The sequence below is a fragment of the Grammomys surdaster genome, unplaced genomic scaffold (genome assembly GCF_004785775.1).
Source record: "Grammomys surdaster isolate TR1022 unplaced genomic scaffold, NIH_TR_1.0 235, whole genome shotgun sequence".
NCBI classification, from domain to species: Eukaryota; Metazoa; Chordata; class Mammalia; order Rodentia; family Muridae; genus Grammomys; species Grammomys surdaster.
The window spans coordinates 1,699,308-1,726,876 of NW_021604680.1; the positions used below are offsets into that span (position 1 = coordinate 1,699,308).

General features: G+C 36.7%; 1 protein-coding gene across 3 annotated transcripts in view; it reads right to left on the bottom strand.

The window, feature by feature from the left end:
- The window catches only part of LOC114626443 (contactin-associated protein like 5-1), an 867,232-nt gene extending 840,596 nt beyond the window's left edge, over positions 1–26,636 (bottom strand). For all 3 annotated transcript variants that reach the window (XM_028773852.1, XM_028773850.1, XM_028773851.1), the window contains exon 1: positions 26,555–26,636. In XM_028773852.1, coding sequence (XP_028629685.1) covers positions 26,555–26,636 — 82 coding nt within the window. The remainder of the gene's footprint in view (positions 1–26,554) is intronic.
- Between the last annotated feature and the right edge of the window lie 933 nt (positions 26,637–27,569).

The window sequence follows — 27,569 nt, forward strand, 5'->3', positions numbered from 1 at the left end:
TAGAGGTAGAGGTAGAGGTAGAGGTAGAGGTAGAGGTAGAGGTAGAGGTAGAGGTAGAGGTAGAGGTAGGGAGAGAGAGAGAGAGAGAGAGAGAGAGAGAGAGAGAGAGAGAGAGAGACCTGGGAATTCTGTGAGCCTTTAAAATCTCCAGTGATATACCTCCAACAAGACCACAAGTCTTAATCCATTCCAAGCAATTCCATCAATTCATGATCAAGTATTAAAGAATATGAAAAGTATGAGCCTACAGGGGGTGGTGCATTTTCATACAAACCTCCACATTACTTTGAGGGTAGGTCTTCCCACCTCAGTAACCCCTGTTTAGAAACCCATGTATAGCTATGTACAGAAAGAGAAGGTGTCTCTCTTCAGTTATTCTATATCCCTTCAAGTTGTTAATTAGTATCAGTCGCTACACCTGTTAAATAAGAATTCTATCACCAAAGCAAACATTGAAAACTGGGTTCCTCAGGACTAGACAACATGAACTAAATTTTGTCATTATCAGCTTCATGACCCTGAGAAAACAATGTCATCTACCTGTGTCCCTCTTTCCTTTCTATGAACTAGAAATCAGCATGCAGTCCACTATAGTCACATCGAAGAGTAATGTGCTAAAAGAGCTATAGCTCTTTAACTTTAAGTGGTATAGGCTTATTCTAAGTGTCACAGGCATTGTGGCTCATCATTGTCAGTTTTTTCCTGGCCTTGCTGTTGCTTTCATGTCAGGAGCAATCAGTTCTTATTCCATGGCAGAGGATGAGGTGAGAGGATTTAAACAAGCTGGTCCTTCAAAGCTTAGGTTAAGGATTCTTGAAATTTTAGTATCAAGTTAATTTCATATGAGTAAAGATATTAACTGCCATTTCAATATTCACATAATTTAAAAAAATGTCTCCATCTTGCTATTCACCTCAACCTCAGGCTGGGTTCTTTATCTTTTTATATAAGGCAAGATATATATATTTATATAAGGCATTATATAACTCAGAGAAAGTTGAGTCACCCCAGTGGAGATGTTGATATCACAAAATCCCTTTGTGTTTATCTCTAGATTTGCCCATATTTATTAACACCACTTCTCTCCTTTCTTAGTAGAAACTGTACCCTATCTGTAATCTAGCCTGACAAAATCAGGATTAGGAAATTGCAGGGAGTACATAATAGCTGAAGAGAAAAATGGATCCTTTAGCCATATCTCTTTTAATATACTGGTTGTTCAAGCCTTAATACTGTCTCAGTAGGTGACATCTATTTCAGAGACTGCAAATTTTAGATGTTAAGCTCTTCCTTTCTATTCTTTCTTCTTTGTGAAGGGGTAGTATTAGTGATTGAGAAAAGGAAAGAGGAATAATTTCTTAGGAAAATCTCGTCTTCTTTTACTAAAAGTGTTCATCCCTATTATCTCAGATAGTTGGAAGTATGCATATGTGGCCCATGGAAAAATTATAACAATTGAAAATTCTCGTTTTTTCTGTTCTTGTCATTCATATTCTGTAACAATGTTCTTTTTGTAAAGTTCTTTCTTACCCCCTTCAGCTTCCAGGAGGTCAACTCACCCTGTCAAGACTTATAAAAGAACACACTGCTTCGTTTTTTGTTTTGTTTTTTGTTTTTGTTTTGTTTTTGCTTTTGTTTTGTTTTTTTTTAGAATAAGATGGGGCCTGTACTCTCAGAGTGCATTCAGGGTAATGAGATGCTTGGATTCTTTGCCTCCTCTGCTCTTACTGGGTCATGGGTGTAATTAGGAAATCAGACAAAACATAAAGACATATGTCCTAGATAATTTTCCAAATGCATACATATACATGATAAGTTTTAAATACTGTCAAGGGATGTTTGGAACCACCAAAAGACAAAAAAGAAATATTTAACAGTCTAACAAGTTGGTGCAATGACTGTGTTTAATATTGCTTGCAATTACCAACAGTTCATTTCTGATCTAAGTACCCACATGACTTGACAGACATGGTCTTTTACGTGCCTGTAATCCCAATGTTGTGGAGCATTTACTGAGATAAGGAGATTGTTAGGGTTCCTGTTTGTCTGTCTAGATTAAAATATGAGCTCTAGACTCAGTGAGAGAAGCTGCCTCAAAGGAATAAAGTGGAGTGTGATAGCATAAGATGCCTGATGCATTCTTCTGTCCTCTGAGTATACATGGACACACACGCATACACATACACACACAAACAATCACACACAAATGCATACATAGGCATAGAGACTCAAAATCAAATTACATGGGAATACTACTCTGCTCTGGAAGGAAGTGTCTCTTAGTGTTAGGGATCTATGTGAATGTAGGTATGATTCCTGGAACCACATAAAGTATGTAATCACTATATCAATAAAGTTACAAAAATTCTGTCTTTCTTTGAGAAGCTTGCAAAACAGTTGACGAAGGGTATAAAGATGGGCTTCCATCAATATCAGTTTGTTCCAGTCTTTTCTTGTAACAGTTAATATTCTCTCTCAGCTTTATGGTATTTGAAATGGCCATGGAAACAAAGTTTTGGTCATGTTTGTGAGGAAGTTTGGGAATAGGTTGGGAATTGGGAAGACAGAACTTAAATATAGTCACCACCATGTCTGCACTGAAAGGATACAAAAAGGATAAAGTGATTGGAACACCAACATTCATCTCTCCCACTTTCTTCACTCCCAGTATAATGTATGGTCAGATAGATCACAAGCCATTACTTCCATAACTGAGTCCTGGCAACATGACACCAAATCAACCTTTTATTCCTTACATTGCTTTTCTCAAATATTTTTCTGTAAATATTATTTTTTATTTGTTCTTCTTTATGTCTACAAATATTTGGCTTGAATGTATGTATGTATATCATGTTTGTGGCTGGTGCCTTTGGAGATCAGAAGAGGGTACCAAGTCCCCTAGAAGTAGAGTTACCAAGGGTTGTGCACCAGCTCCTGAGTTCTCTGAAAGAGCAGCAAGTGCTCTTTGCAGAGCAATTGCTCCAGACCTTTTTCTCAGGAAGATAAATAGCTAATGTAATTCACAAACATATATTGCTGGTCATAAGGATTGTCCCAGTGTTGGTAAGAGACTGCAAAGAAAGGTGACTATTGAAAATATTTGCTAACATACTGTGCTTTACCAAATAGCATTAGGATAGAAGACGATTATAAAAATTACACCACTCTATGCTCTATCAATACTGACTCTCCTATCTTAGTGGAAAAATACTTAAAGACATACATTTAAAAAAGGCCAGAGATAGTGGGACTCTAATCCTTCTAGTAGGAAAACAGCCATGACATATTCAGAGCATTTACATGTTGTTTTCCCAAAAACTGAGTCCTACTTTGTAACTGTCACTTGAAAATTTTTGTGGAGTAAATGGAATTTCTGCTAATCAACCACAAGTGATATTTGGAATCTGTAGGAAGCTCAGACACAAGCCAGGGTCCAAAACATTTTACTGGTTAATGATGCATCATCAATGTTAAATTTCAAGCCAACCACTTAATAATTATGTGGAGTTGAGCACTCTCTTTATGCTCCCTAAACTTAGTTCTTCACCTATAGAGTAGATCTAATCATGTTAACTACATTGTTTTGATGTATTTTTAGCTTTAAATATTATTCTGTTATAAAATATTTGATGTCTTTATGTGTCTTTTCATGGGAATGTGTATGCTTATATACATGTTTTGTGTGCCAGTGCACATATATTGGTGTTCCTGTACGCTTATGCATGTGGACACATTTTCTGTTGCCTTCAAATGTCAGGAATTTTTAGCATTTTATTGGATTTACATAAACTATGATGAAAAGAAAAATAAATTTTAATAGGAGAAAATACACACTTAGGAGACTAAATATGTAACTAAGTATTTATTATTCAGGATTTGGGAATTGTTTATTTATTTGTTATTTATGTTTATTGGATGTTTTATGTGGTTGTATCTGTGCACCATATTCATGCAATGTTTGCAGAGGACAAAAGAGAGCAGAAGATTCTCATATACAGGAGTAATGATACATGTAAAACTTCATGTAGATTCTGGGCATTGAATCCACTCCCTCTGCAAGAATAGCTTCTGCACTTAACTGGTGAACAATCTTACTAGATCCAGGATTTGAGAGTTTAGGGGGAGGCTGTTCACAAAGCTCCTGGAATCTATTTCATTCCATGTCAAAAGAACTTCAGTTACAGATGCACTTCAATATGCTCTGATTTTCTTTTCTTTTCCTTGGATTGTGAATATTGGACTTAAACAAGTGTTTGATGTTGTTGTTGTTTTGTTCTGTTTTGTTTTTTCAGCTGATCTCAGCTCACTATATCTTCTTCGTGATTGTCACATTGTGTCCTCTGCATGTTAGGAAGAACCAACCAGTTGCGTTATCTTCGATGCATCCTATGTATCATATTCTATATCTGTAACATTGACAAATGGAATATAAATTAAATGTGAGAACAAGTTTATGAAAAGCTTAAGAGGAATAAGATATGTAAAACAAAGACAAATATGAAATAAGACTAGAAGATTTCAAATCAATATTTATTATCTGCTTGTACAAAGCTCAGGTCCAAGTGGATCAACAACCTCTAAAACCACATACACTGAACCTAGTAGAAGAGAAAGTGGGGAAGAGTCTAGAACACGTGGGCAAAAGGGAAAATTTTCCTGGACATAATACCAATTGCTTACGCTCTAATTATTAGATCAATAACAGACAAATTGGACCTCATAAAATTACAAAGCTTCTGTAAGGCAAGGGACACTGTTAATAGGACAAAATGGCAACCAACGATTGGGAAAAGATCTTTACCAACTCTACATCTGATAGAGGTCTAATAACCAATATATACACAGAAATCAAGAAGTTAGACTCCAGAGAACCAAATAAACCTATTAAAAATGGGGTACAGAGCTAAACATAGAATTCTTAACTGAGAAATATTGAATGCCCAAGAAGCACCTAAAGAAATGTTCAACATCCTTAGTCATCAGGGAAATGCAAATCAAAACAATCCTGAGATTCTGCCTCACTCCAGTCAGAATGGCTAAAATCAAAACCTCAGGTGCAGATGCTGGCAAGGATGTGGAGGAAGAAGAACACTCCTGCATTGCTGGTGGGGTTGCAAGCTGGTACAACCACTCTGGAAATCAATCTGGTACCTCAGAAAATTGGACATAGTACTACTTAAGGACCCAGCTATGCCACTCCTGTACATATACCCAGAAGATGCTCCAACATATAACAAGGACATATGCTCCACTATGTTCATAGCAGCTTTATTTATAATAACCAGAAGCTGGAAAGAACCCAGATGTCCTTTAGTAGAGATACAGAAAATGTGGTACATTTACAAAATGAAGTACTTCTTGGCTATTAAAAACAATTAACTCATGAAATCCTTAGGCAAATGGATGAGTGAGTTAACCCAGTCACAAAAGAACACACATGATATGGACTCATTGATAAGTAGATATTAATCCAAAAGCTTCGAATACCCAAGATACAATTCAGAGACTACATGATGCTCAAGAAGAAGTGTGGACGCTTCAGTGCTTCATGGAATGGGGAACAAAATACTCATAGAAGGAAATATGGAGACAAACAGTGGAGTAGAGACTGAATGAAGAGGCATCCAGAGACTGCCTCATCTAGGGATTCATCCCATATAGTCACCCAACCCAGACAGTATTGCAGATGCCAAGAAGTGCTTCCTGACAGAAGACTGATATATCTGTCTCTTGAGCCTGACAAATGCAGAGGCAGATGCTTACCGCCAAACATTGTACTGAGCAAGGGGTACCCAGTGTAAGAGTTAGAGAAAGGACTGAAGGAGCTGAAGGCATTTACAACCCCATAGGAAGAACAACCATATCAACAAACCAGACCCTCCAGAGCTCCCAGGTACTAAACCACCAACCAAAGAATATATATGGAGAGACCCATGGCTCCAGCTATATATGTAGCAGAGGATGGCCTTTTGGTGTATCAATGGGAGAAGAGACCCTTGGTTCTGTGAAGGCTTGATGCCCCAGAGTAGCAGAATGCCAGGGCGGGTAGGTGGGAGTAGGTGGGAGGGTGGGGGAACATCTTCATAGAATGAGGGGTGGGAGGATGGGTAGGAGATTTCCAGAGGAGAAGCTCAGAAAGGGGAAAACATTTGAAATGTAAATAAAGAAAATATCCAATAAAAGAAAAGATTAAAAGAAATAAGACCGATGTAGGCATGGTAGCTAACAAGTCATAAGCATTTGTAGAAAAGCCATGATAAAGGGGAAGGATATTTGGCTTTGAGATTCTGGGTATGAATTGCTAGTCTTGGAATTCTTCAGTATGCCGGGGAAAGGTGATTTGTAAGGGAAATAGCTCTGAGGTCATATTTCTACACTTAAGAAGCTGAGTAAATGAAATAATTAAGCACCTACAATGCTGTGAAAAGTAAAGATGCACATCAGTAATGCTGGCATCCACTATGCTATTTGACACCAAAGACCTTGTCCAGCCATGTGGTCTCTGATATTTGAGCCTGCCTTCTGTTTAAACACACACATCTGATAGCGGAAAGGAAAATTTTATATTCACATTTAAAGGACAAATTAAAAACTGTGCTTAAGATTTCATTTATTTTAAAATTGAAGATGAAAGGTGAGTAGATAGGGAATCAATGCCAAGGTCCTCATATACCTGATCTTTGAGCTTCTAAATGAGCCAGGAAACGTCAACTTAAAATATCAGGTACCTGGCCTTTCTTGAGACAAATAGCTATTTGTCATCTCAAAAGCTCATACCATCACACCAGCTTGCCACCTTTAACTTTATCCCAGGATTTTCTTAGCTGACAGATTTCCTGCTTGTGCTAGAGGATTTTATAAATATATGGAACAAGAGGCTTTCCTTGCATCATAATTTAGTTGGTGCATGGCAGCAAGTATTCCCCTTTCAGTAACACTCTGATCAGATAATTTGAAGAAGAGGTTGAAATCTGTGCTACCTGGAGCCCAGAAAACCTGAAGATAGTTTAACACTGGCTATAACTGTTCTGTGTCTAAATATCCTGAGTGCACATTGACATGTAGTGTTACAAAAAATAAAGTGTCTTTAGAGCTCTTCAAAAACTAACTTTCATGAAATTTATTACTCAAAATCACAGATAAGTGGGCAACACTATTGTGACCACATTCACAGGAATGATGACAATGGTGCTGTTATCAATAAATAAAAATATTACAATGAAATTATTCCTTCAGTTTGCCATCCTAATGCTCTTACTTAATATGGTGGGGATATTGCAAGCAAGCATCTTTTGATTTTCACCTAACATAAGACAATACAGAAACAGATGTGAGCTGGTTTTTCCACCCTTGCTTATATTGACGTGAAGGCAAGATAAGCATTGTGCAGTGATTTCTTTGTACTGTACGATGTTACCCTCAATATATCCCCAAACTAGGTTCTCACAACATGAAAGCAGCAAGTCCCCAACTATGACAAGCAAAGACAACTCCATGGAAGGAAACTTTTAGTTTATTGAGAAGTCTCCATGTTGTCTTCTAGCTTGAGTAGTTTATATTTTCCATCAGTATGATACACAATATTCTTCTATCCATATCCTCACCAGCATTTGCAATTCATGTTCTTGATGACAGTCATTCAGATCAGAGTGATACAGAATCTCAATGTTATTTTGATTTGTATTTCTTTAATGGCTGGTGAAGTTGAGCATTTTATTTTCACATGCCTATTCACCTTCTGAGAAATGTTTCTTTATTTGCCCAATGATTATGTTATTTGAGCTTCTGTGTGACAAAGCTATACAATAATTGGATATTCACAAGTCAACCTCTTTCAGGGATATTTGCACAATATTAATTGCAGCATTATGCAAAATAAGTAAATTACAGAACCAAGTCTCATTATTTAAAATTCAAGAAGTGATAAACATGTGATATACAGGAGTGGTAGAAATTTTCTGAGCCATAAAGACGAATGAAGTCATTTACAGGGAACAAATTGACATAACTGGAGACAATCACCTTAAATGAACTAAGTTAGTTTCAAAAAAACAAACATCTTTCATTTGTGGCCTCTAGATATCTAAAGCCATAAATGTTTAGATAGCATAAAACTAAATTAAAATTTTCTAAAGAGGAAAAATGGCTTAAGGGAGAGAAAATAGGGAAAGGGAGAGTATGGGAGCATGGAGACGGGGGAGATATATTCAACTTAAAAAATAAAATGTATGAAAACTTAAGGAGCAAATTAATTTAATAAATGTCTCTAAACATTACCATGCATTTTCTTGAGTAAAGTCATTTATAGTTTAAAATAATAGCTCTATATCTACTATCCCTACTGAGTTTAGTTTCTGTGAAAATAGAAATAAAAAATTGATACTGTGTCAGTTTCTGCTGTTTGTAAACATGAGATATAAATATGTGAGAGGCAATCTCTTAATGGTTGTGGCTTTGTGTAGAAATCAAACCACCCATTCACCATAAACTTTAGCTGCCATTTTAGTCTTGGCTTCTAATCTGGCAAAGAATTTGGATACTATATTAAAGTAGGCTTTTATTGCCCATCATATTTGTAATATTTTTATTTGTCCATGACGAAAATAACTTCATTTCTCTATGAAGTCACAAACTCATAGCAATGCAAACCCATTAAATAAAATTGAATTTACAAAATAAAATTGATATTTATGTGTAAAACATAGAATTCTTTACCCTCAAGCAATGTTTCAACAAGGATGAAAACATCAATAGAGTTATACATTCTCCTCTTGAATTGATTTTATTTCACATGCTCAAATGTTTCTTGGATTAACAATACGAATGAATTTTCACAGTACTTATTACCTTGAATACAAAGCCACTCTCTGTACTTAATAATACGTTATTTCCTAAGTTCAGGTCTTTTATCCAACCATTAACAATTGGAAAACTATTTTCTAAGGTTCTAGATATCCTTAGATATCTTTTAGTTAAAGAACAAACAAAAATAGAATCTGTGTATTTATCTGTATGTAAATGTTTTCCCTGTTCATATAACCAAAAGAAAATCAGCCATCCTATTACTTTTATTGAAATGTTTTATTCAATTGTATCAGTTCATTATATGAAGAAACTTTACTCAAATAATATATTGTAATTTTGCAACACAGTATTGATACAGTGATTTCAAGAATAACAGGAAAAATCTATACCTATCATATAGATTCAAATCTTTGAATTAATTAAAGCTTGGTCTAATGCATAAAAGTATGTGTACAAAAAGACATGATATACTGTTATGGATTGAATGTCAAATGTCAGGTTAGGGAAAAGCACTTTCTTCTCAATCCTGATGACCAGAGTTTAATCCATGTAAACTGTGTTAAAAAGAACTATTTGATGGGACACACATCTACAATCCTAGTGTTCCCAGCGATGTCAGGGTGGACAGAAAATTTAGCCAGAAGTTTCCAGACTGGTAACTTGGAATATAATCTGCAATGGCAAAAAGAACAAGGAAGTCCCTGCTTTAGCAAAAAATTAAGAGACAACCAAGTTCCAGAAAGTTGTTTTATGGCTTCCTACATGTTTTCTTACATAAACATAAAACGCTTAGGTAGTAGATGGTGGCAGTCTGGGGAAGTTGTGGAGCCTTTAGAGTACAGATCTTAGAAGAAATGTCTTTGAGGTTTTATGATTTGATTTTATTTCCTGTCTGCTATTTCTTTCTGTCTTATAGAATGTGAAGAGGAGAAAGGTCCCAGTGACATGCTTCTTCCACCATGAAAACAACTTTTGCCAAAACTTCTGGTCCAGTTTTATGGGAGGACTCTCTAAGGAAATTCCTCCCATCTTTAACATGCGTTTAGTAGGCATTTGGCCAACACAATAAAGTACTTTTAAGTAATTCTTTTTAAAAATGGTTATTTCATTTGCATTTATATGTTCACACGACACTGTGTGTGTGTAAAGTTCAGAGGAAAATTTGCAAGACTTGATTTACTCTTTCTACCATGTAAAATTCAGGGATGAAATTTAGGTTGCAAGCTTCGCAAAAACTGCTTTTACTGCTGACATCACAAGGATTCACTCTCAATGCAAAGCTATGAACACAGTTTTATACATATATACACAGAGAGAGATAGGGGTAGAGGAAGAAGGAAAGAGAGAGACAGAGACAAAGAGAAGAAAGATACACTCAGAGATACACAAAGACATATACACAAAGACAGAATGCACAAAAAGTGATACATATCATACAAACACACACACACACACAAACACACACACATACATACACACAAGCACAGCCATACACATATAGCAGTGAAGCATGTTATCTGGTAGTGGGAACAAAACAAATCATAATCACAAACCAATGGAAAACATTGGGTAGCTATATTCACTGTATTGGAGTTGTTCAGTATTTTCATGATAACAAATTTTACACTAAATAAATACCAAGTCCAAGGTAATCATTGACCTAGACTATGTCTGTTATCCATATATTTAAGCCTTAACAACTCTTGGTCTAGTCACTAAAATGTTAAGCTGAGTATATTCAATGCTTCCACTCTATCTGTTAGTTAGAAAGTAGTTCACCATGAAAGAATTAATAAAAATAACTCCAGTAAATCACAATGCAAGGCAGGCTTTTGAAAAGCCATCCTGAAACAGAGCAGTCACAGTGGCACATGACTCTACACCTTCCATTCTCCTAGAAAAATATTCATTTCAGAAAATAAAGTGATATTAATGTTATCCAAATTCCAATTTCAATACTTTATTTGGATAGGTAAATATTCACAAAGGTGAACCTGAGTTAATATTGACTTTGGGGGATAATAAACCCTGACAGTTACAAGAATGAGTGGTTTACGTTGTATATATTGACTCATTGGTCATTCCGCCTAGCCAAATAAATGGGCTGCAGGTTTCTTTAAGGAACCTGTCTAACAAAAATAAATGGAGAGCAGTTGAATAAGATACCTCATGATCATGTTTGTTTTCTACATTACATATTGTTGTAAACATATTAATACAAACAAAATACCATCCATATACTTATACTCATACATGTAGGGTAAGAGCAAATACCCTACACAGATCTCTCACCATCCTCACAATATTGCATAACATGCACGTATGAAATATATATCATCTTAATTTTTGTAATGACATATTAAATATTGTATACTATATTAAATTATCATAATAAATAATACCAGATAATGACAAAAATGTAAAATAAGACATTTGGAGTTCCCTAAAGGGAGGAATGAAGACAGTGAAGATCTGCATGGACAGATGTCCTGAATGATGTTACTCAGAGCAAGCACTAAGCATGTATTAAAAATTATCATTTGGATCATAATCAATGACCAAAACCAAATCCAGATTTACAACAATTGCTTTAATATGTGTTTTTCACTTCTTCCAATCACATTTCTCAATAGAAAACCATACTGGGGCATTCTTGCTGATGATGGTCCAATGCTTATTTTTTTTTTTACCCCAATGTAAAGAAGGCATGAGACAGTGAGGGGTGCCCCACATATTCTGGATGTGTGCTTGCTGCCTTGGATAGAGTTCCACTCAAATTGTCTGTACTTCAGCTTTATCAAGTAGTTATTTTTCCATTCACTGTGCTATACATGGACAATTTAATCATAGCTAACATGAGATTGCTTATTTTGAGGAGGTCCCAAGGGGATGCCTAGTATGTAGGTGAATAATTCAAGGGCCTTTACAAGATAATTCCTTCACATAAAAATAGCTCTTTACTGCAAGTTAAGGAGAACAAGATAAGGAGGCAATTTTTTTGACAAGCTGCTATCTTTACAGATCAGTAAATGTCAATAAGATGACACTTAATATAATATAAATAGCAGCAAGAGAAAATCAGATTTCCAGCAGATTAATAATAAAAATAGAAATTTCTTTTCTAGATGTCTAAAATATACAATGCTTTTTGGCTAGCTAGAGGATCCTACTGTATAGTTAAGGATGCCAGAATTTGCTGCTTTTAGGCAACCAACAAAAAAATGGTAAATAACTGAGTCAATATGCTGAATACTCTGATATGATTAAAATAAAATGTATACAGTGCATGAAACAATTATACTGTACCACATAAACATATATACTTATTATTTGTTAATAACACAAGAAAATGGTAGCTACTTATTTAATATGACTTCAGGCAAAGTTTGTATTAATAACTTTACCAGACGCTCACTGACCACTACAAATAGATAGTGTTGTGCTTCCAGAGTGGCCACACTGTTCTACTCCAGCCAGGAAATAACTGTCTGAGTAATGGCAGCTTCTAATCTTTTTCCCTAAATCTTTTAAAATATGATTATTTTGCATGTAGTTGTGAATTTAGATTCTTGCAACTAAGAAGTAAATAGTGCTATGGAAATTGCATAGAAGGGCCAACACTGGTCAAGATAGTTTGATAACTTGTCTGGAGTCCCATAAACCTTGTAAGGCTAGATATCCTAGCACATGTACAGTGTCAGATTGACTACAGAGAGATAGGATAAGGAGACTGCAGAATCTCTGCAAACACACAGGCCAGGCAGCATAGTATAGGCTGTTATAATGTAACCTATCTCATACAAGGTGGAAGATGAGGACTGACATCAATAATGTCTTGTGCCCTCAATGAACTCACACTCAAACATACACACACAAGTAGAGAGAAAAAGAAGTTGGGAGGAGGGATTTTGTTAAAGTATAAGAAACGTCACAAGACTCCTCTTTGAAGAATCAGAAGAAAATGATATACTGAAGCAACAAATTCTGGGCAGTTTTGCTCCTTTTCTCCAAAGCAGCACTTTGTAATTTAAGTGCTGAAATTCTATATATAATTTCCTCTAGAAATCACAAATACAATGCTTTTGAAAAAAGTTTAAGTATTTATAGCATTACCCTTTTCAATGATATTTTTAAGAGTAGAACAAAATATTTATTGATGCTTTTGTGGTTAACAGTCAGAGTAATCAAAGACCTTTCTTGTCCTTAAGAATTTATAGAAGAATTGAAGTGTGGCCCCAAGGAAAAAGACACTGAACATTGAACAATGTATTTTTAGAATTCCCAAAGCCTGAGGAAGCATGTCCAAAAGATTCAAGGCAGAAATTGAAAAATACGATGAAGGAAGCCAAGCTCATGAAACCTTGAAATTAAAGCAAAGAATTTATTGGTCTAACTCTACACCAAGCTTATGATGATAGCAAGCTGTTATAAGGGCCATTTCTCATTACCAAATGAATGTTCTGTGGCCATCAGACACGGTTCTTCACTGCACTTGGCCAAGGTTGAAGAACAGTGACACTGGGTTTATAATTTCTAGCTACCCATATAATCAGTTTTCATTAGCAGATGAACACTAGTCTTATTCCATAGCATGGGTTTGTGAACAGGGATATATGATTAAGAGTGAAATATATATAGATATATATAGATATACGTATATATATATATACATGTATATATATGTATATATATATATGTACATATATACATATATACATATATACATTATATATATATATATATCCAGTATACTGATAAATGAGTTTATGGACAGTGAATAGTATCCAACAGTACTGAAATCTCTTTAGTTAGTTAGAAGAGTTTTCTATGAAACTTTTCACATGGTCTTAGTTTATTTTCTTTTAGCCATAATTAAAACATGACAAAAACAACACAAGGGAGGTAGAGTTTATTCGGGCTCATAGTTCCATGGCACAGATCACCATGGTGGACAAACATGCCAGTGGTGAGGCAGCTGGTCACATGGCAGTTTTAGTCAGGAAGCAGGGCAGTGAAGGTTGATGATTATTTCCCTTTCTCTTTTTTATTCAGTCCACGAACCCAGTCAATGAGAAGATATCACTCATATTTGGAGAGAGTCTTCCAACCTCAATTAACATGGTATAGATTATCCCTTATTAGCATGACTGGAATGTTGTTTCCATGTTGATTATAAATCTCATCAAGTTAATAAGCAGAATTAAAGTCATCACATGTGGAAAGTAAGCATAGACAGTTCAAGCTACAGTGTATTTTAACAGGTTGATCCTAGCACTGAAGAGGTGATAGAAAGATTTAATCAGTGGTTAAGGCAAGTTTTATGAGTAGAGAGTCATATACAACTGTTTTTTTTTTTTATAGAAGTGAGGAGGGAATGTTTTCAAAGTTAGTATAAGTTGTCTCACATAGTAGCATGAGCAGATTCTGTGGATATGGACACCAAAATCATTTCCCAACAGGAGTTGGAGTTAGCTAACTTTGAAAACATGAACAATCCCACAAGTTTTAATACCAGAAAGCACTATTTAGGATATTATTATTAATGAGACAGTAGACTAAGAAAAAACTTATGTGAGGCTTAAAATGATTGAAAATAGTTTGTACAGGATATGATGTTGTTTCAGGTTCCTACCCAGCTAATTTAGAACATCCACAGTAATGGGAACAAAATCCTCCACCTTTATAACTATAGTAAGGGACAAAGTGAAACCTCACCAAGTTGTAAGGCTGGGATAGGGCATGTTAAAATCCTCACAAAGACACATTGGTTAATTCATTCTCTCTCTCTCTCTCTCTCTCTCTCTCTCTCTCTCTCTCTCTCTCTCATGATCCACCACTTCAATCTGGTGCCATAGTGCTTCCAATTATGTCTAAATATTGGTAACAACTGTAAAATGAGAAATAGTAATTGTTCTCAGTTGCTATCTGATGAGGAAGAACCCACTCTTCTGGACTCCAGTCCAGGCATCACCCAAGGTTCAATGTGAAGGAAGCCAGTGGAGAGGAAAATTTGATCTGTTCTCTCAGATGAATATAGAGGAAACATCACAGACCTCAGTGAGGTAAGGGAGTTTTCTTAGGTATAGCAGTTACTTAAAACTCCATTTATGTTTACTAAAATGCTGGTAAGTTTCTTCAGTTCAGTGAATCAAGACTTTCTAGGTCCTATCATTGATTGACCATAATCTGTAGCTTAGAATCAGTATGAGTGGATAATAGGAAATGAAGCAAACTGTTGCTCTGAGATAAAGGGGCAGACACTGGCATTCTCTCTAATAGAGTAATCTTGGAAGGCACAAACACATACAGAGGCAAAAAGTCAAACTTATGTCCTATTGCTTATAGTACTCTGCTTTGGGCTAAGGAATACACTTGGGTCATCAATTTTAATTAAAGACTCAAGGAAAATGTTTTTAACATAAGCAAAGATATAATATAGTGCTAAATGCAAATTTGTCTGAGTGTTTAAGATAAAATTTCTAGACATTATACACTTCACTGGTCACTGACTGCTGTGGAGCTGCTCAAATTCCCACTTCTCTCCTGAGACTCAGCTCCTCTAGATGTGAAATTTGAGTGAGAAATCTGTATAAGCATTAGCGTAAGTCACAATGTGTAAAACTGTCACTCTGTAAAACGTAAGTGAACCAAGCAGAGGTGGGGAAGAAAAACAGAAGAAGAGAACATGGAGAAGGAAGCAAGGAAAGAAGTGAGGGAGACAAGTAGAGAAAGAAGGTATAATGAGAGGACAGCTGAGAGCAGAAGTTGTGAGATTACACAAGAAGAAGGAAAAAGACTTTATACACTGAGTAGGAACACAATGGTAATGGTCAGCCACCAAATCTGTGGAGGGCAGAGTGAATTCTGATATGCGGAACATGCCTAATTCCCTGTTTCCTCAGTTCAGGACATTCTCATCCTGTCTTCCTTATACTTAGTCTTGCTACCTGGACAGTCTGTCCTACCAGCAGTCAAGTGTTCATTACAGATCGTTCTCTGTAGTTTCTCTCCTAATGGTTTCTTCATGGCTAATTCCTATGATTTGGACAGTATTCTCCATAATTACAGATTTGAGGAATTAGTGAAATTGTAGAGGATTTGTTTAGAGACAGGAGGTAGTGGCAATCGAAGTACATGGATATCCAAAAGTGTCCTGTAGATGATTAACCTATGTCAAGCTATGCTCCAACACAACTTACTGGGAAGTGTCAAATTTGGTGACTGCCAACACACTATAACAAATCAGAATGGAAATCCAGCAGACACTCAAATCTTTTACACCCCCTGTACAGCAATGTTCTCAGAGAACAACATCCATAATGTGCAAGCTACATGTGACCGCAAGCTCAGAATAGAATGACTGTATCCAAGGAAAAGCAAATGGTATCTGGAAGAAATGAAGGAAAAAAAAACCAACAAAGAATTGAAGATGCATTCAGGTACAGTAGCTGAAGATCACCTATTAAATACTGTTCACACTGCAAACTAATTTATTTCTCAGTGTGTTTGAGTGATGTATACCTGTATGATGCTTCTGTATGTTTATCTCTATGTGATATTTGTGTGATGTGTGTATATGTTTATGACATGTGTGATGCTTGTAGATATGTATATTTTTGTGTATATTCATGTTTGGTGAGAGATTTTACACAGATGTTGGTGCATATGTGGATGTTAGAGGCCTTAGTAATACTATGGTTACAGAAGTATAATACCATATCTGGATTTTTGTGGGAGCTGGAGATTCAAACTCAACACCCAGTCTTATACAACAAGCACGTTAGTCGTTGAGTGATGGAAAGTTCCTTATACTGTTATGGAGTTTGGGCTGTATTCTGAGGAATTTTTTTGCTTCAAAAATAAATTGTTAAAAATGAAATGCATGGAAACGTGTCCTGTTTTTTAACATTGCTTGTGTCACCCTGAAGAGCTTTATAGATTCAGCTAATTTAGGAAACAGATAGAGTTAACACCTTGTCCTAAGAATCTGCACAAAGGCAAGTAGATAGTACAAAGACCTTGGGATTTATGCTTGAACATCAATTACCAACGATAATGCATCAACCTGAAGCACTCAACTTTAGAAATTTTCCTTGCACATAGCAAATATTCAAGGGAGTTAGGAGTCTGAATTCACTCCCAATTGAAAGAGCCAGAATCTATGATGTTGAGCTTTAATTATACATTTCTTAATGATGAGTTCTCATTTTGCTGACACAAACTGATATAATTTATAGACTAGAAGATTGCATCAGAGTGATGGATACAAGCAGCGTGTGCGATATGGTGTCATGTTTGTATGAAATATACTCTATTTAGAAAATGGACACTCTGAATTCCCAGAAAAGAACTTCATTTCAGAGCATAGAATACCTTTTGAGCATATATTGCTCTCATTTGTCACAAGCAATGAGACTATTTACAGAGTACGTTTTAGCTGCAAATCTGCTTTGGTATGCTTAGTAGCTCATATGTTCATGTGCTTCAAATTTGCTTGGTCATTATTCTCTTTGAGATCCAGTGTGAGCTGAACTTCCAAATGTCCTTCTTTAGTTCCTTAGTATGTGCTAACTGAGCTGCTGTAATTATTTCATCTAGTTTTTTTTTAACATCATTTTGTTTTATTTCATTCGAAGTCTCATTAATCCTTAAAAAAAAAAAGAGAGAGAGAGACAGAGGAGGTTCTGGGGAGATAACATAGGTGGTAGAGTTCTTAACATGAAAGATTTAAAACCTAAATTTGACACTTAGAAACCACAAAAAAAAAAATCCATGTATAACATTCCGAAGACGACTTACTCTATAAAAGTGCTAACCATGCAAGCATGGTTTTATACATGAAATCTACATAAATGTGGAAGGAGTGAATCAGCTCCACAAAGTTGTTTATGTCGTACACACAATGTGGCATTCATAAACTTCAAGAGCATTCAGCTACCAGGCCAGCAAACCACACACAGCAACACACATTCATACCCACTGCCCCCACAGATCTATTAAAATAATTTATCTGCATGTCGAGACATGTATGTATGATCCCAGTGCTGGAAGATGCCTAGGACTAGTCTCATGCCTGCCTAGAATAACTGGTAATCTCTAGATCAATGAAAGAGTGTATCTCAAGGAAGGTATAAAATGTTCTTAAAGATAACACACAGTCTGATCTTTAGCATCCACATGCACAAACATACATGTACATGCACATACATGCACAAAAGTTAAAAAGGGGAAATTTAAAATCTTACTGTGATAATTTGACTGTAAGTTCCTATGGGCCAAATAATGGCTGACAATTTTCTTTAACTATTTACTACGGTTTGAAATACCCTTGTCTGGTTTCGGCCAGCACCAGACATACAGAGTAGTGCACATGGATATGTGTATATGCAAGAAGAAAAATGTACATAAAATTAATGACATTTTTTAAATTAAAGCTTTTGAATGAAACTTCATGTTTTCAACTTAAAAAGAGAAAGTTTCCATACTAAGCAACTTCTTTACTTTCTTCTCCATCAAATATACAATGTACCCCTCTTTTAGTCTGCTGAGTTTGGTCAAGCCTCAGCTTCAAGTTGTACATTCCTTAAGAGGACATTTGGATGCTCCACACAATAGAGGATGCTCTTTGTCTGCCATTGCGCCCATGCATATCTGTGTTGTAACATTTAACACCGACATGAATAAATAGTTATTTCCTGGTTGCCAAGTTTTTCACAATTCCTGAAGGTTATGTAGTGTATCTTAATAGTTAATCTTCACTTCTTTAACTATGTAAGAAACTCAACTTAAAGAAAAACAATATTTAAGACTAAGTTCATTGGCAAGTTCTTCAAATGAGTAACATACACCAACTCTGGACATTTACACCTTTCTGTTCATATCTAAGAAGATGACATGGATGTCTCAAAAAAATTGTTAAGAGTGGTGAAGTGGATTTGCCATTAAATGAAAATCTTTTGCATAATATAACACTAAATTCCATTTAATAGGATTCAAATACTCTGTATGTCAAACTTAACACAGTAAATGAAATTTCTTATAGCAATGGGGCCACATATTTTTCAAATTATAGAGGAAGTGTTCACTAACATTGCATAATGAAAGTTAGGAGTGCAGGAAAGGGCTGAGAGTGTGAATGGAAATCACTGGGGGATATCTCTGGGAGTAGTTGGAGATCTGAGACTGGGAAGGATACAAGGAATCTATGGGGTAACCCTATCTAAGATTCCCTACCAGTGGAGAATATAGAGACTGAAGGGGTCATCTCCTGTAGCCACACATGACTTCCAGTGGAGGGAGGGAGACATCAACCCATCCTTCAAACCCAAGTTTGTACTGCCTACAAGATACACCGAGATGAAGATAGAGAAGACACAAAAGGAACAGATAATCAAATGACTGCCTCAATTTGGGTCCCATCATCCCACGTGGGAAAGCCAGTTCCTAACACTATTAATGAGACTCTACTGTGCTTGCATACAGGAACATAGATATAACTGTCTGCTGAGAAGATCCTTCCTACAGCAGATAGAAATAGATGCAGAAACCCACAGCCAAACATCAGGCACAGCTCAAGGTGTCATGCGGAAGAGAAGGGAATAGAATTTAATGAGCCTGAGGTGTCAAGGACACTGAAAGAAGTCCTACAGAGTCTACTGACCTGGGTCCATGAGAATCCACAGAGATGACACCACCAAGCAAAGAGCAAGCAGGTGCTATACCCCTACAGATTTGTAGCAGATGTACAGCTTAGTCTTCATGTGGGTCCCCTAGCAATTGAAGGGGGGAGTGTCTGACTATGCTTCCTGCCATTGGATGTCCTTACCCTAGTGAACTACTTGTTTGGGCTTCAGTGGAAGAAAGGATAATGCTTAGTTCTGCTGGGACTTCATGTTTCAGTGTACACTTGAGGGGAAGGGGTGGAGGTACTACTGTACTAACTATACTAACTAGGAAGAGGGAGTTTTAAGGGAGGGACTGGAAGAAGAGGTGAAGGTGGGGGTTGCAATCAGGAAAAAAGGATGTTAATCAAATTAACTCAAACATGTAGTAAAGTCAGGTGGCTAAAGCCTCTCTGTTCCCCAGTTCATAAGTGGCTTCTTAGTGCCCAAGTTAGGGCTTCTCTGCAATGAATTCAGAGAAATATGCAGTAGGAGATTCATACTGCATAGCTCATACTTCATAAGACAGTCTAAATTTTTGTTTCATATTACAGTTGACTTCTACAATGAATAGTTGTTAAAATAATAACACAAAGAAAACATGTCTTAAAAACAAGTCTTAAAAACAGGCGACCTGAATTCTTGCTTAGGCTGTGAGGCTAAGCACTGCAAGGGAATACCAATAAAAGTTAAAAATATTTCTCTGGGTTCACTGAGGGACAAGCCTGGCTGCATAGGGGTTGATGTCAAAAGTATCCCCTCTCCAGGAAAAAGACATCGGGACGGGTATGGCCCTCATGCCTCACTGGACAACGACAGGGGGACCAGAGCCACTACAAGGTCTCCTTCAATTACTGGAGGTCAGGCCTCTATCCCTGCCTTTGCAAGATTAGATTCGCCACAACCCGTCTATACTTAGAGAAGGGAGGAGATGTCAGGGGCATCCCTGCTTATACACTGAAAGCCTAAAATCAGCCATAGGCCTAAAATCAGCAATAGGCCTGTCATACATGTATACTAACACCAAGTCTTGGGTCTCTGTGGATAAACACTGAAACAGATGGCTATAAGCTATTGTAAACAGGCTGTTTTTGTGACAATTTACCAGCCTGAGTAGTCATAGACCTTGTAAATAGTAGCTTTGGCAAATAATACCAACTTAGATAAGGACAAGTGAATCATAGGCAGAGCCATAGTGAGCTGTCCCCTGAACCCTTACCCAGCCGATACCCTGTTCTGAAAGATATCTGTATTCCCCTGAACACCCACACTCCAGTGTCATCCCCTTCCCCCATCCTGCCTTTCTGTGTTTATAACCCCTGTGTGAATGAGTATAAATTACAATTTGAAAAAAATAAATGATTATATTAAAAAAAACAAGTGTCAGCTAATACAGATTATAAAAGTCTCAGTTTAAGATTGGTATGTTTTGCTAAAAAACATTAGATCATTCCTTCATTTATCTGCTTGCTCACTATTTTAAGTATTGTATACAGTTATTCAAATAAAGTACAACAGAGATATAATGTTATAATAAAATATAACATCTTAGTTGAAGTAACAAATATTACAGAAAGTGCTACAAAAATGAGATAAGTAGGGGCAATCTAACCTAGACTGAGAAAATTAAAAAAATATATTTCATTTACTCTGTGACAATTTCATACATATATGCAGTGTACGTTGATCCTTAACATCTCCATTCTCCCCTGCTACTTGCCCAAATATTCCCAGCACATGCCAAACTACACACACACACACACACACACACACACACACACAGAAAGAGAGAGAGAGAGAGAGAGAGAGAGAGAGAGAGAGAGAGAGAGAGAGCCAGCCTGTATAGTTGGCAAACTGTGAGGAAAATAAATTTAAGTGAAAATGCTACTATAGGCCAAGTAATAAGCAGCACATAAAAATAAATCCAAGAGACATGACACAGTATGGATTGTTTGTACAATGTAAACCTCTATATTTGGTTAGGAGGGATATTGAGGATGATATTTGGAGTATTATACTAAGCCAGATCAAGGCTTGTACTTTGTCACATATGATGAGGCTTCATAGTACTGTGAACTGTGATCTCAGCAGAATAATGGTCTGATATTGACAAACTTATGGGACAGAATGTCAGCAGAAGAGCCCTTTCTAGAATTGTCTTGTACTTGTGTATTCACTACAAGATATTCTAAATAGCTTCTCAAAGTTTCTTCATCCCTTATCAAACATTTAACTAAAAAGTATGAAAGAAAATAAATCCTCAACCTGTGAACAATCCCAGATATAAACTTGCTTTTCTTTGAACAATATGATTTTTACACTCATACTTCAAGTCTTGGTCTGAATATTTTTGTCGTTTTCTTTTTTCAAGTGTGACTCAGGTGTTGGGTTTTTGGAAAACTTCTAGCTCATGCCCTTCTCCAAGGCTACGTTAATGATACTGATCTTAGAGAAGCCTTGCCAAATTCCTGCATATACTATACAAATTACATAGTGACATACATTGGAAAATACTTCGTTAATAAGATACTTGTGTTTAAAAATGCACCTGGGTCAAGAACCAGAATTTTGTCATTGCTTAATTTAGTGATTTGGGGGACATGTTTACATTCTACACATCTTGAATTCATTCATATGAACTAGATCACTTGATCTATCTTGCTGAGCAGCCTTGGAAAATATAAGTGTGTGGGATGAGGGAGGTGGTGCATGTTTACTAGTAGGAATTAAAATTTCATTAAATTCTTACTCTGAGTATACATATTTCCAAGTTTTGAAGTGCATTGATTTCAAAAACATAGATATGAAATAATCAGTAAGAGGCATCTGTGGTTAACAATGAGAACCCATTATAAGTAAGCATTGCCTTCCTACCTAAACCTAGGCCTTTATTCAGCAAAACCAAGATTATTTGGGAAAGTGAGCAACTTTTGTAAGGTCACTAGGCAACTATGGAAGTACTTAAATGGATAAAATGGTTTCTTTTGGAAGTAAAAAAGTCTTCATTGTTTCCAAATTAGTACAATGCAACTTCTCCAAATTGTAAAATGCTATTTTCTTCTGCCTTATTAGGTAACTACACACACTCCCCATCTTCTTATCTGTTGTGATTATCAACCACAGGTCTTATTTTGTCACAAACTGGATTATCAACTGAAAGACCTCAAAACTACAAAATTTAGAGATGCTTCAAATCCTATCATTATATGATAAATCAGTACAAGAAAGTAAAGTGATTCACTCAAAGAAACTGAGGCCAGTTGGACAGATGGGGAAGGAAAAAGGAAGGCTATATATAGCTGGAAAGATGGACATTCCTTAGAGGTAGAATACAGGTGAGAGCAGAGCTGCTCCAGTAGATATTAATCTTCTCCCATGTCTGCTCCTTTACAGTGAAATCCCTGCTCTAGTTCTTCATTTATATTTTATAGCTGCAATGTAATATGGGGCTTATGTGAAGGAAATGGAAAGTGATTTCATGTCAAACATTAAAGGTCAAAATGAGCTAGTTTGAAAATGGAGAAAGTTTCCAGACTCTTCCAACTGACCAGTAAAGAGGTCACTCACTTCTGGTAGCTGGAGATGCCACAGAAAACACTGCAGAGTCATTCTCCTGCTCAACAAGAACAGCACATTCATTGCTTATATTAGTCTTCCATTTGGTTGTTAACAGCCTTCAGATAATTCAAGGTCTGATATCTCTTTACAATCATGATCAACTTCTCAAGGATCTTGTGAAATTCAGCATGGGAGAAAAGTCTAGAACATGGAGTTTTATATTCTCATCACAATAACATGTCTCTGAGACTCTAATAATGGGTAGCAATAAATTCAAAGAGGTACTTAGTGACTATTCTAAGTTATTTCAGAGAAATTAAAGCTATTTTAAAATTTAAAATTACTTCATGTAATATGTTTTTTTTAAAATGAAATTAACAACATTTCTCTCTGTGTCATATGCAATCTGCCTGTTTTATGACACCTTACTTCTGTCATTACAAAAATTTATGTTGCCTAATTTTAGATGAATACCCTTAGTAGGATATTTAGCTGCTGTTCAACTTGGAGTAGAAACAGATCTCAATAGCTTCCTGTATTTTACTGGCAGGCTAGAAAAGGCAATAGTTAAATACGTATTTGACCTCTGGTCTGAGACTTCACTGGGAAGAAAACACTTAGATGCTGACTTCTGGCCTCATTTAATCAAATTCCCAAGTCATACCATAGTTTCCTGTGTCAAAGGAGTTGAATATATAATATTTTTAAATTTTTTACAATGAAATATATACATATATATATGTATATATATGTGTGTGTATGTATGTGTGTATGTACGTATGTATGTAATGTATGCATGTATTCATGTATGTATGTATGTATTCAAAATTAACCAGTCCTGTCAGAATATACCCAAAGGAAACATTGTAGCATTTTAATATCCTGATAATCTAAAACGGTGATATTTCCAGAGGTTCTTATTACTAGTAGATAATTGCACCCTCGCCATAGATTTGCAGTATCTGTAATTATAGCTGGAATACTTTTAACCTGACTTTGTTTTCATTGTGCTTAATTAGAAACTTATAAAATTTGTAACTGCATAAGCATTCATTTTCCCCATGTAGGTAAATGCCCATATTTGAGCTAGAGTATGAGAGAATCAAACATGTATACAAATAGGTGTACACTACACAACAATAGCAACAACAGCAAGTCACTATAAAAGAGGGAAGAGAATAAGAAGTTATTTTTTAAGAAATACCACACCTATATATCAATACCTTTAACTCTCTTCCTATCATGGAAGAACTTGGGCAAACAATCTATCTTTAAGGTTTTCATGACTAATGACATGGGAAACTCCTTAAAATGTAGGGAAAATAATCATAAACAGCAATCTCACAAATCAAATTAAAAGGAAACTCTTGGAAAGGAATTTTCTAACTCATCAAAGTATGTATATTAATGTGAGCCCATAGTACATCCATAGCAAATCCAATACTACACTTGATGAATAAAAATTGTGCATGTCAGCCTAGAGAATCTGGAAGATATTCACGATTGCTTGAGGATCACTACCTTATAGGCGCCGAAGAACACTAATATGCATTGATTTCAGAATCAGTATCTGCTGAAAGCCTATTGTTTACTGAATGTGTACAGTTTTTACAGTACAATAAACACCCACTGCTATTCCTTAATAAAACTGCCTCTAGAATACTTAGCAAGCAGCACTCACTAAATTGCCACGTTGCTTGGAAATGGGAGATGAAACTGTCACTTAGGAAATTCTCAAGTTCATTACCACCACTTTTTAAATGCCCAGAGCTGGCTTTGTAACTGCTGTGGCTATGATAGGCTGAAGTCTTGAACACATGCCATTTAGTTTTATGTACATTATTAAAATATATTGACCATAGTTAAATTAATTTAGGGAAAATATGGCTTCAAGAAGGAATTTTCAAGAACCTTAAGATATTCACTCATGCTGTATAATCTACTCATTTAATCAGCTTCTCTCACACCCAACTTTTGGATCTTCAAAGTATTCCTTCTTTTCAGATAATGGAATATGATAAAGAGAAAGCACAGTTCAGAGCCACACCTTTGAATCAATTGGAAAATACTGACCTCTAGTGTTCCTGAAGGTTGAGAAACTAGCTTAGTAACAAAGCTCACTTCCTAAGGCTCTTGGTCTTTCTTCGGGGCACCATGGGAATATATTCAAAGAGAAGGGGAGAAGAAGAGGAGAAAACGGGAGCCAAAAAGAAGGGGGAGAAGGCAGAAGAGAAAAATCAATTTACCTGAATTAAACTTGACTCAATATATCCTTTAACATAATTTACTAGCTTATCCCAACCTGATGGAGAGGGTAGCCACTTTGGCCTTTCTTTATAACAAAAACTATAAGAAACTATTACACCTATGGGTTGTGAGCTTTCCAGTCCTTGGATCACAGAAACACTGATTGTACTTTGAACATCTATTCACTTGTGTTTCCTCTAGAATGCAAGTTCTGTAACAAGATACTGTAAAGATTAAGCAATAAGGCAAAAGGTTCTTCTCTAGTAAATCAGCTCACCTTTTTTTTTTAATTGATACTGATAGTACAGATTACAAAAGTAAAATAGAATTGTTCTAATCTGTATATTTCTGTGTTTCAGTGTAGGAATAGAAGATGAGAGAACAAACCCAGAAACTTGAGGGACAGTTAGTAAGCCATCCTTGCAAACAACACAGATGGCTTAATTGCATCCTTTCTCATTTAGGAGTTCCCAGAGAAGGAAAAACTTCCCTTCCTCTGCCTCTTCAGAAGCAGCTGAGCAATTGAGCTTGAACCTCTCACAGCTTTAGTGAATTATTCAAGTTTGACAAACTAGATTCTTTAAATAAATAGTGCAGGTGGCAGATTTCTCGGAGTCAAGAATTCCTGCCTATTAAATTCAGTGTTCTACGCTTGCTAGGGTGAAAATGTCGATAACAGAGTATATACTCATTCCTTCATGGGCACCAGCATTTTGAGGATGAGTATAATTTTTTTTAAAGCACCCTGCTGTAATAGAACAGCCATTGATTTCCTGGGGCAATTACATTTGGGCTACAATTCTAAGACCCAAGCTCGCAAACCCTTTAGATGGGTACTCACTGGTTACAAAATGCTCCCAGCTGAAACCTTATGCCTACAGTAGTAGAGAGCTTGGTGCTTAAGGTGGAAGTTAGGGTAGAAGTGTTCCGGGCACATTGCAAATCTGTGGGAGCTGCAGTCTGCTGTTAACACCTCGCTCGGTGGCTCTGCCCCTAGAGGCTTGTTCCTGGCCCATGTATTCCTGCCTGAGATTAAGAACCATGAAGATAGCAGCAACTTTATGATTAAGGGAACTTTATGATTCAAAAGAAGGGCAGGCAATCTGGCACAGCAAGCTCATTAGAGCTCTGCTAACTTTTGGGATGCTTGGAATAGTTGAACCACACTGGTTTTCACGCTGCTCTTTTCTTTTACCCAGAGCATATACAGCCCACAGTGGAGAGTTATACTGGGGAGTGTCCTATCCCACCTCACCTTCCCGCTCCCAGCTCCAAGTACTCACAGTTTGTCGCTGTTAATCCTAAATGCCACAAGCCAGAGAGCATTAAAGTCAAAACGCTGTTCAGTCTTGGTACAGAATCCATTTCCCCTGAGTGAGCGATCTCTTCCAATAGAATTCCAAATTCACAGGCACGAGCGTTGGCTTTTCTCTCTTTTCCTTTCTCTCTATTTCAGTGTTCCCTCTCCTGTGCACAGCCTGACCCCCTCCCACCCCCTTGAGTTCCTCTTCTCCTTCACTCCATCCTGATCCTCAGATCCTCCACTGAAAACACAGCAGGGCTTCCACTGAGACGGGAGCTGCGATCGAGGTTTATAGTTCCTGCAACTGTCCCTTTCAGTGCTTGTCTTCCTCGCCTGCCTCGTCTTCCTTCGAATTCTCTTTTTTTAAGGTTCACATCCAAACTCCAGGGCAGCTCTTAGAGCTCCGCGTTGCCAATAGCTAAAAGCACCTCATTCGGGAATGAGAGCTGGATTCAGCACAAGGGTAGCGGACAGCTCTTTATAGGAGACGTGTGCGCAGCACCGCCCCCGGCAGAGCCAGTTCCACACTGGTCCATAAAAGTGGCCTGGGCGGGTCCTTGGTCGGTAGGATGTCCCCAGCAGAGGTTCTGCTGTGGTATGCTTTATCTACGTGCTGGGGAGGCAAAGGGAAAAAAAATTTCCTCTCTCTCTCTCTCTCTCTCTCTCTCTCTCTCTCTCTCTCTCTCTCTCTCTCTCTCCTTTCAATCCATGCATTCAGAGCATCCCAGCCTCCCTAAAAGCATCCCTAAATACTTACCCCTTCTCTTTCACTTCCTCTCAAATTACAGGCATTTAAATCAGGTTTTCGTTTTCGAAGAATGCCTTTAAGGTGTTGAAAAACAGAAGCCATAGAGAAAGGATTTTCCTCATTGAAAACTTGGCAACGACCTAACCTGATGCCTAATGACTTTTTCTTCACTTCATGAGGAAGAGTCAAAGAAAGGTTGAATTGTGTGATTCAATATCTTCTGCAAGGTTGGATGACTGACCTGCAC